The sequence below is a fragment of the Phyllostomus hastatus genome, unplaced genomic scaffold (genome assembly GCF_019186645.2).
Source record: "Phyllostomus hastatus isolate PE091 unplaced genomic scaffold, TTU_PhHast_1.1 phas_contig_283, whole genome shotgun sequence".
Taxonomy (NCBI): Eukaryota; Metazoa; Chordata; class Mammalia; order Chiroptera; family Phyllostomidae; genus Phyllostomus; species Phyllostomus hastatus.
In genome coordinates, this window is record NW_025333833.1 from 2,230,653 (window position 1) to 2,242,847 (window position 12,195).

Sequence of the window (12,195 nt, forward strand, 5' to 3'; positions counted from 1 at the left end):
CGTCTGCGGGTGGGGATGCTGGCTTCCGCCGCCCGCCTCGGAGAACGGCGCTGCGGCGAGCGCCGCCGCCCAGGCGTCCTAGTCCCTCCCCTCGCCTGCGGGCTGCAGGGCTGCCAGAGAAGCTTCTGGGTAGACAGCGCAGCTTTGTCACCATGCAGTCCTGGAGGTCGGAATCCCGACGCTGAGGCTTTGGAAGCGCTGTGTTCCTTCTGGAGGCTCTTTGGAGAAGCTGTCTCCTTCCCTTTTCTGGTTTCTGCATTCCTGGGTGTGCGGCCTCTTTCTTCATCTTCCAAGACAGAAGTGCCGCATCTTCAAGGCTCCCTCTCTCTGGCCCTGCGTCCGTGACCACGAGTTCTCTGCCCCTCCCGCCCCCTTCCCCTCACAAGGACCGCTGTGATTACCTGGGACCCCCCAGACATCTCCCGCCTCCCCCGCCCCCTCACAAGGACCCCCGCCCCCTCACAAGGACCGCTGTGGTGGCATTGGACCCCCCAGACACTGGAGAAGGGCCTCCCGTCTGCAGACCTCAGCGCAGCCGGGGTCGCAGCGTCCTTTACGCCGCCCTGCGGGGGCTGCTCCACAGCGTCCAGGGGTCCAGGGAGTGGGTCTGGCGCCCTCACGCAGCCTCAGAGTGAGGCCCCCCCGGTGCTTCAGGTTTCAGGGCGGCCCTTGCCACTGCCATCGCCTGTTAGTGTTAGTTATTTTATAATTGATGAGGGAGAAAGTGACATTAAATTTAAAATTTTGAATATGAAATATGTTTTCTGACAATTGTTTAGAAACGTTAAAACTTAAGGTAACTGACTCACCTGTTGACTCACTGAGTTTGTACTAAATGAAATGTAAGTCTTTTTTCACCTGAATTATGATAGCGTAAGGCTCTGCTGTTCACTTGATTTTTCGTTCAGGTTGTTTTTGTCCCCAGAATAACATCAAGGTCTTTTTGGCAACTGAAAAGGCCAAAAGCATTTAGTAACACAACGTAATATGCATATTTATGAGATACACTCAGAAGTCATCATCGTCAGGAGGTCCTGGCAGCCGGTGATGAGGGGCTCCGTGGGGTTTATCCGTGCCACGGTCAGGCCTCCTTGTCTCCGGGCGAGAGGGGCCCGGCAAGACCGGCCACGGCGCGTGTCGCCGCGCGCCCTCCGAGCAGCCGGGGCGTCCCGTCCCGGCGTCCCCGCCAGCACCGGGCCTGGGGCTGTTTCCGGTCAAGCGCCGGTGTTTGTGGGAGAGGCACCGAAATGCAACGCACTGGGGAGTAGACCCCACACCACGTTCTCACCGAAACGGGAGCGACCCAGGTTTTAGGCTCAGAAGGGCCGCTTCCCCTTGAACTTGTGTTCATCTAAGCACCATTTCTAATGCTCTGTTGCTTGTGCCGTGGTTACCATTTCGGTTGTTTCGCAGCTTACTGTGCGGGCTGCGTTCTGCGCTGGCCAGAGTGCTCACGAGCCAGCGGAGGCGGCGCCATGCCCAGTGTCCCTGGGCCCCGTGCACGCGCTGAAGGGCGGCGGCTGCGGGGTCGGGGACACCAGCTGGACCCCGGGAGCTGCCGGGACGGCGCGCATCTGTCCCTGCTGGTCCGGGAGTGTCGGCCGCAGGGCGTGGCCTCCAGGAGATTCTGAGAGGCACAGTGGGGACTCGCGTGGCCCTGCCCGGGGTGCCCGCGGGGTGTGTTAGGTGCTTGGGATGGGGCTGTAATTGCTAATCTGTGAGAACACTCAGTGGCATTCACGCTAAGATTATACTTTTGTTGAATGAGTGACTGAGCAGATGGCACGGTCACAAGGGATGAGCTGACCCCAGATTCCGACTTGGTGAGGCGGGGGTGCACTCACTCTCACTGGCGCCCAGGAGGAGGAGCTGCGGGGCACTGCCAGAGGGGTGCTCTGGAAGGCAGCTCGTGCACAGAGCGTGGGGCTGCCTGCCCTGGTCTCCCCCTTAGAGGGGAGTCGGGCTCAGTGTCGGCCCTGTCACTCCTGGCGTGCTGTGTCTCTAGCAGGCACGAGGGGGTTTTCCCGCCACGTGGAACGTGGTGTCGCCGACCGCCCGGGCTCCGGCAGTGGCAGTGGAGGGGCTGGGGCGGGCTTTGGGGGGCGTAAAAAAAGAAAGAGGAAAGGGAGTGATGTAGAGTGAGTGCCTGCGCTTCTCTCGGGGCCAGGCTGGAAGGGGTGGCCGCTGCCCCCTGCGTAGGGACTGCCTGAGGGGGGAGGAGACTCCCCAAGGAGGTGACACATTGGGTTCTGAAAGCACTGCATTGGGGGTGCCCTGGGGGGCTTGCCGGTAAAGAAGTAGTCTAGTGAAGGTAGCGGTCTGTTCCTGAGGAAAGAAAGCGGGCTCCTTCTGTAGCTGTGGACGCGTTCACGGAGACAGCCTGCTGGGAAGAGCGGAGTAAGGACCAAGGACAGAGCTCTGCTGCAACCTCGTGTTTGGGGTTGGGGGTGCCTGCAGTTCCCACACTGCCCTGTAGGGGGCCGCGGATCGCAGTCGCTCCAGCCACACCACCGTGCCCAGGAGCTGCTGGCAGTGGGTCCAGGGCCTTAGCATCAGGGGAGGCGGGTCCTGCAGGGAGGTCAGGACACAGGAAGCTTCACATGCGGCCTGTGGATTGGACAGTTAGTAGTGAGTGGGGACCTTTTAAAAGGCGTTTGGCAAGTGGTGGGGGAAGAAGCTGCTGCAGACAGAAGAGTGAGTGGTGGCGGAAGGGGGACGATAACCCAGGGGACTCTATAAGGGAAGCCGTGCAGCCGGTGGCTCAGAGCTCGGGCCCGGGGGCCACAGCACCTGGGTTCAGACCCTGCTTCTCTTGGCAGGGGTATTGCCTCGGGCAGACCCTCTCCCTCTGTGCATCCGTTTGCTTGGTGGTTGTGAGAGAGGGATACACAGTAACGATGCATTGCGGTTGTGAGAGAGGGATACATAGTAACGATGCATTGCGGTTGTGAGGGATACACAGTAACGATGCATTGCGTTGTGAGAGAGGGATACATAGTAACGATGCATTGCGGTTGTGAGAGAGGGATACACAGTAACGATGTATTGCAGTTGTGAGAGAGGGATACACAGTAACGATGCATTGCGGTTGTGAGAGAGGGATACATAGTAACGATGCACTGCGCAGAACTGGAGTATCTGTGTAAGTGACCCAACGCTGAAAAGGCTCGCTACTGGCAATAATGTGAACTAAGGGGAAGGTTCGAGGGGGAAGGGAGCAGCAAAGAGAGGGGGCTGAAAGCCCCCAGGGAGGAGCAGCTGCGCACTCCGGGCACTGGGGGGAGAACGAGGTGGCGTGGAGTAGAAGGGGCCCTCGCCCTTCGAGGGAGAGAAGGGGGCGGGGGGAGGGGTAAAGATAGGTGCAGGTAACACATGCCGATGAGCGCGTCTCCAGGCAGGAGGACGCACTCCAGACAGGGTTAGGGACAGAGGGCGTCAGGGTGTCCTTGTGGGGTTGAGGAAGGGCGCGGAGGGGCCGGGTGCCGCAAGGAGGGCCGCTCGGGCGCGTGAGCAGTGCGGGCAGGGCTGTGGCAGAGGGCCCTGGTTTAAGCCAGGGGCCCCGGCACCGGGAAACACCAGAGGGTTAGGGGTTTCACTGCAGCTTTCCAGGGGCTTCCTCGTGTTTCTGAAGCAGGTGGGAAACTGCCACCACCTAACTGGCTCGCATCTTCAAGGGGAAGCCGGGGAAGCAGTGTTTGACTAGGTGAGGGGCAGCGTGACTGTTTGCTGGGAATTCTTCTTGCCGACAAAGTTGTTCATATGTTAGAGTTTTAGAATAAGGACTTTCTTTCTGCTTTCCTTGGTCCTGGAAGTATTTCCTTCATGTGACACGTGTAAGTTTTATACTTGCCTTTGTCAAATTTTAGTGTCAAGGTTTTGCTGGCCTCATAAAATGAATTGGGAAGTACTTCCCTCTCCTCCAACTCTGGAAAGCTGTGTAAGATTGGATTTGTTTTTCCTTAGATTTTTGGAAGCAAACAGAGAAAAATTGTCTAGGCTTTTCATTTGGCAGGTGGGTATTTTTATTTACTAATTTAATGTCTTCAAATGCTATGAGCCTCTTGGGATTATCTGTTTCTTCTTGGGTCAGTCTCGATACATCTCTTTTCTGCAGTCGTCTGCACCCGCTTCCTGTGTGACCGGCGTGAAGGCGTGGGTCCGCAGCCGTCCCCCTCCAGCGCCGCCCTCCCGCCAGCCTCGGGGGCGCTCTGGCTCCCCTCCCCCCTTCTCGGCTCCTCTCGGCAGAGCTCTGTATGGCGCTGCAGAAAGAACCCAGCTGGTGCTTCTGTCGCAGCAGCGAGCAGACCTAGGGTTATGGCTGTGGTACAAGTAAATGCAATCGTTAATAAGTAGTAATACAAGCGTAAACTCTGTTTCGCATACTCACATCTGGAACCCTCCGTTTCCCCACCCCAGCGTGGGTTTTGTTGTCTTCCCTGTTTCCGGCCCTTTCCTCTGGTCTGTCTGGGTGAGCCTCCCCCTCCGCTCCCCCTCTCTGCACGCTGACGGTGTTGGCTGCCCTCCCGCGGCCCCGCGGCCGGCTCCGGGGCGCCCCCGCGGTGCCGGCAGGTGCCCCTGGCCTCTTCCACCCCCTTCTCTGTGTCCCGTCTCACTCGGTAGCCACTTCTGCTCTCCTGACTCGGACCTCGGGAGTGATTAGACAGGGTCAGGGAACCCACTCCATGCCTCGGCCCTCCCCACCAACCAGCTGTGACGTCCTGAGCAACACACTTAGGATCCCCGAGTCTGCTTCCTCACCGGCGAGGTCCGGAGGCCGGGTGCAAGATCTCCGAGGTTTCCCTAGCGACGCCGTCCTAGCGACACGTTCGAGGCGGCTGTAGCTCTGGCCCTGCCCTTGGTGAACGCCTCCGGGGCCACTTCCTGCGTGTGTGTCTGAACTCTCTGTGCCGCTCGGCCCCCTCCTCGCCCCCCCTCCCTGTGGGTCGCCCCGCTGCTTTAGGTGGGTGTGCCTGTGTCCCCGGGCACACGTCTGGCCCTGGGTGCCAGCAGCCCCGTCCCCCCGTGGTCCTCACGCTCAGGACGTGCGTGTGGGTCCCTGCTCCCTGCCCCCCTGCCTCCAGCCGAGTCCAGGTCTGTTCTGTAAGACCGACTTCTGTGTCGCATCTGCCTCCTTCCGCCCCTCACCCCCGACGGAGCCTCGTCACCGTCTTAAAAGAAGACCTGCCTTTGCATCTCACGCCCCTTCCCCTCCGCGGCTGTCGGGGGGCGTTCCTCCGGGCCCGCGGGCTCAGGCGGCCTCCGTCGGTCTGGCGTTGTTGGTGCTTTGTGCTTTGTAGGGGCTCGTTGCCCTTTCCGTGGGGACGCGCAGGTGGGACCGGCGTGCGCACTGGCCCTGGGCTCCTGGCCGTGCAGCGCGCGGTCCTGGAAGACGCCCCAGCCGGCAGCGCGCCCGTCCCCAGGGCCCGTCTCGCCTCTCCAGGCCGCGTCTCCCTTGGCCTCCGCTGTCAGGCCTGGGGCGTGCCTCTCTGACGCGGCACAGGCTTGTTCGCTGTTGTGTTTTCCAGTGGTTTTACCTTCTATTTTTTAACTAACTTACTTCTATTACATTTTTTCGTTACCATTCAGTCCCCTTACACCTCCTGCCCCCGGCAGTCGCCGCCCGGGTGTGCCCATGAGCCCTTTCTCCTTTTCGCTCCGGCCCCCCCGCCCACGCTGTCCGCCTGCTCCCCGTGTCCGAGTCTGTCTCCAGTCCGCCCGGTAGTTCACTTTGCTCAGTAGGTCCCACATGTGACTGAGATCACGTGGTATGTGTCTTTCTCCGACTGGCTTATTTCACTCAGCATACTGCTCTCCAGGGCCGTCCGTGCTGTCGCAGAGGCTGAGGTTCCCTTTTTTGTGGCGGAGTCGTGTTCCGCTGTGTAAACGCCCCACAGTTGTCTTATCCGCTCCTCTAGTGACGGACACTCGGGCTGCTTCCATATCTTAGCAGCTGCGAATAATGCTGCGACCTAACCTAATTCGTGATTTCCTGCACAGAGGCAGAGGCAGGAGCGAGTGACACAGTGCGCGACTTGAAGAGGGTGGCGCTTCCCTAGTGTGTGCCTTCTGCGAGTGACCCTGGTCGCTGTAGATGTAGACCCAGCCCATGCTCGCTCGCCACTGCCCGACCCAGCGGGCAGCGTCTCAGCAGTTCTGCGGCCTCCTGCTTGCGGAAACTTTGGGGGGAACCCTGAAAGAACAATCACTAAGAGATTTTAAGGAGGCGAAACACACACACACACACACACACACACACACACACACCCCTCTTACAGTTATCCCAAGGAACAAGGAGACGTTTGCTAGAGGTTAGGAGGTACAGTGGCACAGGCCCACCGTTCAGAGATACGGCCGGAGACCCTAGCTGGTGCCCCTCACCGCGGTGCCGTGTGCGTGCACGTGGGGCGGCGAGGACGAGCACACGGGTGTCCCGGCGGCGGGCGGTGGAAGGGCAGTGCCCGAACGTGTGTCCTGATGGTTCTTGCCGGTTGCTGTGGCCCGTCACATTCTGTTCGGCAGAAAGCGTTCTGGTCATTCCTAGTTAGTGGCTGGATGTGGTCATTTGAAAACAGCGTGCCACGTGCCTTAGAAGGTATTCGGGGCGGCGTGTCTCCGTGAGCTGGTCCGGATCTCGCATTGTTCACGAAACCGTGAGCACCGCGGAGCCCTTGCCGGCGGTTACGGGCACCGCCCTGTGCTCTGGGGTCGAAGGGGCCGGTGCCGCTCCGGCGGCTGCCGGGTGAGCGGTCGCCTCTGCCTCAGGTTGTCCCTGACCAGTGCAGGGAGGGGCCTGTCTTGTCTCGTCAGCGTCGCCCCGGGTGCCTTCTGCCCACACACTGCGAGCGTGACGCCCGCTGGGAGCCCATCTCTACTGTTCCCTTCAGCGTGGGCGACGGGCCTCTCGTGCCCGACCCCTTGCCCACGCGCCGCGTCCATGCCTGCACTCTCGGCACTGCCGAGGTCGTGGCCCCTCACTCGCACGTCTGTCCCTTGCCCAGGCTCTCCCCGCGCCCCTCTTCCTGTCACACCTCCCTCTTCCCCGGGGAGCTGGAGAACGGCTCGGGCGGAGTGCGCGCCCGAGCCCTGTCGGTAAGCTCTTCTGCTTGTGTCCTAGGCACGCAGACAAACGGCCTGGACTTCCAGAAGCAGCCGGTGCCCGTCGGAGGCGCGATCTCCACAGCCCAGGCCCAGGCTTTCTTCGGACACCTCCACCAGGTAGGGGGCAGTTCTGCTGCGGGGGGCGGGGGAGCGCGAGGGGCGAGGACACTGGGCCTCCCTCCCGGGGGGAGGGGGGGTGATTGCGCCTGGCGCTCCTCTCTTCCCGCCGTGCCTTTCTGAACGGCACGTCCACAGTCCTGCAGCTCTGGTGGCTGTGCAGCGACTGTCCCCGCAGCTGCGTGGGGACAGACGGCTCCTTGCTGTGAGTGGCGCGTGTCACCGGCAGGGCTGCAGTCTCTACGTGCGCGTGTCTGAGGCTCCACCCCCATCTGCTGTGGCCTCCAGCACCTGCGACCTCGGGGTGCGGCCCCTCCCCTGAGACGCTGGCAGCGTGTGGCCCGGGGTTCCAGGGTCAGAGCCCGAGCTTGGGTGTCGCTAGGGAATCTCAGTTCCACTCAGAAGCCCTCAGGCGTCTCCTCGCAGACCCTCCCCGTCGCATGGACCACTCCAGCTGCCCTTGCGGTCAGATGGCCGAGTCGGCTGCACAGTGGCCTGACGGGCTGGTGTCACGTGCCCTCTGTGTCCTCCTGACGGGGACCAACTCGGACAAACTCAGGTCGGGGCCCTCCGTGAATCAGCCGGCCTGCACAGCTGCCCGCGCGGTGACAGACGGGGCAGGCTGGGGGGTCAGTCTGACCGCGGGGCAGACGCGACAGCCGGCGCCCGGCGTGGCCTGCGTCGCGGGTCAGGGCCAGAGGCTGCACCTCCTCTGCGTGTCTGTGCCTGGGACCCTCCCCTCGGCCCCGGGGCTGCTCCTGAGCCAACGGTCTTGAACTTGCCGCCCTTCTGGCCGCCCTCCTGGTCACCCTGTGTCTGAAATGTGTTCTTTACAAACTTTTGGGTTTTTTTGTTTGGGGTTTTGTGTTTTGAGGATTCTTATCTACTAATAGGACTGCAGGGTATTTTTTAAATTGAGGCGAAATTGGTACAACGTTGTACTTCCACGTCCGCAGGACGGGTGATCACCACCACTGACCCCCACCCCGCGACCCACCACCAGCCCATGCTCCTGTCTTTGAGTTTGTTTGGGGACAACCGGCTTTAAATAAAGGACATAGCACCTTGTTACGGTTCGGCTCTGCGCCCTGCCCTGAGCCCCATGCCCGCCCGGTGTGGGGCGCCCGCCCGGTGTGGGGCGCCAGGAGATGCTGGCGCTCCGTGCCGGGCCCGAAGGGAGCGCGTGTCCCCCTGCCAGCGGCGCTGCGGTGCCCAGTCGCCCAGGGTCGGCCTCGGGGTAGCTCGTGGCTCCTTCCCTCCACCCGTGTCCCGGCCGCTCCAGGACACGCCGTGGACCGTGTGCCGCTCCCACTGCTGCCGCCGCCCTGGCTCAAGCCGCCGTCACGTCGCCCCGGCCGCGTCGTCGCCCCGGGCTGTCTGGGCCTGCAGGGCGTCGGCGTGTTCGGGGGTGCAGGCCGGTTATCCCGTGAGGTGTCGCTCAGCCCGGGTGTGTCTGGTGCTTCATCACGACGAGACTCGGGCCGGGACGACCACAGAAGTGATGCCACTCTCTTCCTAGTGCACCCCACCAGAGGCGCGCGCGGCGTCACTGGGGGCTCTGTGGCCACTCGTCTCCTGGGGGCCTCCGAATAAAGTCACCGCTGCCCCGGTCATGAGGGAGTGCCTCTGGAGGGGTCGCTGCGGTCGCGGGAGTGTCACGTTATTCCTCGTGTTGCGCCGTCGGTGACAGGGCGTCCGTTGATGACGTTTGCCAGAATCGGTTCTCACTGTCATGGTGTCAGGTGGTGGTCCTTATTCGGGGTGACCGTGGTGGGACTCCCTGAGTGACGAGATGCCTGCTCTGAGTACGACAGACGCCCGCGTGTGGTCTGTAGGACGGAGCCTTCGCTGCAGCCAGCAGCGTTGCGCTTCGTGACTGCAAGTGCTCTCAGGCCTTGACTATGTAGGTGTGTGTGCCTGTGAGGTTTCTCCTCGGGCCCCGCGTGTGTGGGGATTCTGAAGTTAGAACGAGCAGGTCGTTCTGACGGTTCATAGTGAGAGACACAGTGCCCATAAGCAGCTTGTTCTTCTGTGTGTTTGCACACAGCGTGGGAGGTGAGTCGGGTCTCCAGTGTCTCCGTGTCTCCGGACGAGCAGAGGGGAGGAGACGCAAGGCACGCCTGACGCGAGCGCGGCGCCCAGCACGGCTGGCCCGGCTGTGCGGCCGCCCTCCCAGACGGATGCGGTGGGAGCCGCGCTTTCCGCGCTCGTCCGCGTGGCTCCGACCCCAGGGGGAGACCCAGAGGCTCGGTGACACCCCCACTAAGGCTCTTGAGGTCCGTCCGTGCTGAGGACAGTCTGGTGGTGATGCTGGCGTGTCAGCCCCTAACTCCCCGGTGCTTCCTTGCAGGTCCAGCTCGCCGGCACGGGTTTGCAGGCTGCTGCCCAGTCTTTGAATGTGCAGGTGAGCGGGGCGGGGCGGGGCGGGGCGGGGCGGGGCGGGGGAGTCTTCTGTTCTCCCCGTGTTTTCCCAGTTTTATATAACAAGTATGCAATAGCTTTATAACGGGAAGCGCTTACAAGTGTTACCTTTTTTTTATTACTGATTCTCATGAAGACCCAAATAATGATAATCTCTGCCATTGATGAAGATGAATTTTACAGTGTGCCACTGTGCATGATCGAAGGTGACCAAGAAAAGTCCGCTTTCAAAGCTTCCTGCACCGGTCCGGGGCCCGTGTTTCTAAGTTACACAGCTGTAGCGCGTCCCTGAGCACGGGGCCGGGTGTGTCTTCAGTGCCCCGTTTCCAGGTCTCCTCGTCACCATCCCCCTGTGTCGGGGAGCCCTGGTGTGGGGCCGTGGGGCGGGGTCCTGCTTGGCGCCAGCTGCCCGCTGCGCGGCCTTGGCGGGTCACGTCACCACCCAGAGCTCGCGTGTTCTTCCTGCGCTTAAGCGGGAGAGTTTGGGGCTCCCGAGGGCTCCTCCCTGCTCTAAACTGTCCCGGCTCTCGGGCTCGTGATGAACCCTGTGTGCAGACCCATCGGTAGAGAGGGCGGCGTCAGACGGGCACGAGGTTAAAACCGCACAAGTCTGGCTCCTTCGCTTCTGTGAGCCGTGCGGCAAAGCCTGCCAAGTTTAGGTGTTAGGCATGGACTCCTCAGTGTTTCCTCGGACCTGCTGCTTCCTGTCAGTGACGGGTTTAGGTCACCGACGGTCGAGAGGGAAAACAGCGTTCTGGAAGACTGACTTCAGGGTTGCTAACGACTGAAGGCCTTGGGCAGGGCGTTCCGTGAAACCCAGTGGGGTACGGACCTACTAACACATGGAAACAAGGAGGGGAAAGAGAAGGAGATAATGTGACCTTCCTTTCTGAGGGAGAGGAGGCGGGAAATTGCCTCGGTTGCCATGGTGAACTTCCGTCCCATAGAGGGATGTTGGCAAACAGGCTGTGTCTCCAGTGCCGAGTGTTTACGGTCCTGCTCTGTAATTATCTCTCACTGACGGGCAGGATTAATCAGAGCCTCCACGTTAATTAGCCTTGCTGCAGTCCCCAAAACAGGTGGTGGGAAATATGCAGATCCATGCAGAATTTCAGCGCTCTGCATCACCAGCACTAATTACCAGGGAACTTTCTCCGGTGGCCTTCCAGGGGCGAGTCCCCACCCCCCCCACCCCCACCCCCACCCCCACCCCCCGCCCGCAGCGGTTGGACGGCCCTCCGTGCCTGTGCGCTACCTGGCAGCCACGCCAGAGTCGCGCCTGTTTAAATAGTGGCGGAGGAGTTTCTCGGGCCCGTGATCCCTCGGGGAGGCGGTGGCGAGCCCCAGGCTCCCCGCCCAACGCAGGCTGGGGGCCGGGCCGCGGGGGCCCGGACACGGAAGGCCAGAGACGAGCTCTTGCCGCCCGTGCTCCAGAGGGGAGCATGTGGGCGAGTTCCGTGCTTGGTAGGGGACACATTATTTTCTGTTCTTAAAAATTATAATTGCAGTTTTGCTGGCAGTGGAACAAAAAAAAATCTAAAAACTTAGTGTGTAAAAGTATGAGGATTTATAAGAAAAGAAAAGAGCAAACGCCGAAAGCTCATGACTAAGTTCGTGTACTAAGCAGTTCTTGCACGATGGGGTACTGCTGATCACGCTGCTTGTAACGCATGGCCTGGAATCTCTCTGCTCCCCTCCAGTCTAAATCCAGCGAGGAGACGGGGGACACCCAGCAGCCCAGCCAGCCCTCCCCGCAGCCGTCGGTGCCGGCAGCCCTCCCGCAGACCCAGCTCATGCTGGCTGGAGGGCAGATCACCGGGGTGAGTGTCCCTGAGAGCGCCGCGTCCCCCTTCCCCTCGGGACCGGCCGCTCCGGCAGGTAGGCGGTCCCGGCTGCGTCTGGCACGCGCACGGCGTCCGGGAACTTCCCGCACTGGAGGCGGCTCTGAAAAGGGGGTTTTCTTTAGTTGTCAGGGTGTCTTTTCTTCCAAGTGCAGACGCTTTGGGGAAACAAGGGGCATTTTTTAAGCCCGTGTTTCAGCTGTGGTTTTGCCGTGCAGGGAAGTGGCTATCCCATGGCTGAGACTCCTGCATGGGTGGGATTGTGGCTGCCAGTTGGGTTACGGCATCACTGTGGGGCAGCCGTTCAGGACCAGATTAGAGCCTGCAAAAGGACCATGTGTTCAGTTCCGTGCGATGCTCTGAAATGAGACCTCTCCTCTCAAGTTCAGGCTTCGCACTGTGCCCTCTGGGCCGATTGGTGTCCCCCTGGCCTGGGAACTCAGCTCAGTGGAGGCGCCCGGGCCGCAGCGCGCCAGCCCCCGGGCCAGGCGGCCCTGGCGCTGGCCCTCGGTGGGGGCCGTGTCCTTGGACCGGCCCAAATCGGCTTGTGCTGGCGTCTCGAGCTTTGAACTTCTCAACCGTCTTTACTCTAAGGCGCCATTTAAAACTTTTTCCCAGGGCTGAAAATCCTCTACTGAACCATCGTTTGGGGAGGGGGTTTGGGGAGTGGCAAGGGAGACTTCTGTGTTATTCAGGTTCACATCAACCCACAAATTTT

The 12,195-nt window shown here is 61.2% G+C and overlaps 1 protein-coding gene across 3 annotated transcripts in view; it reads left to right on the forward strand.

Annotated features, from left to right (window-relative positions):
* POU2F1 (POU class 2 homeobox 1) overlaps positions 1-12,195 on the forward strand; it is an 88,429-nt gene that overhangs the window by 52,799 nt on the left and 23,435 nt on the right. For all 3 annotated transcript variants that reach the window (XM_045838386.1, XM_045838385.1, XM_045838388.1), the window contains exons 3-5: positions 7,115-7,215; positions 9,566-9,619; positions 11,337-11,456. In XM_045838386.1, the coding sequence (XP_045694342.1) occupies positions 7,115-7,215; positions 9,566-9,619; positions 11,337-11,456 (275 nt within the window). The remainder of the gene's footprint in view (positions 1-7,114; positions 7,216-9,565; positions 9,620-11,336; positions 11,457-12,195) is intronic.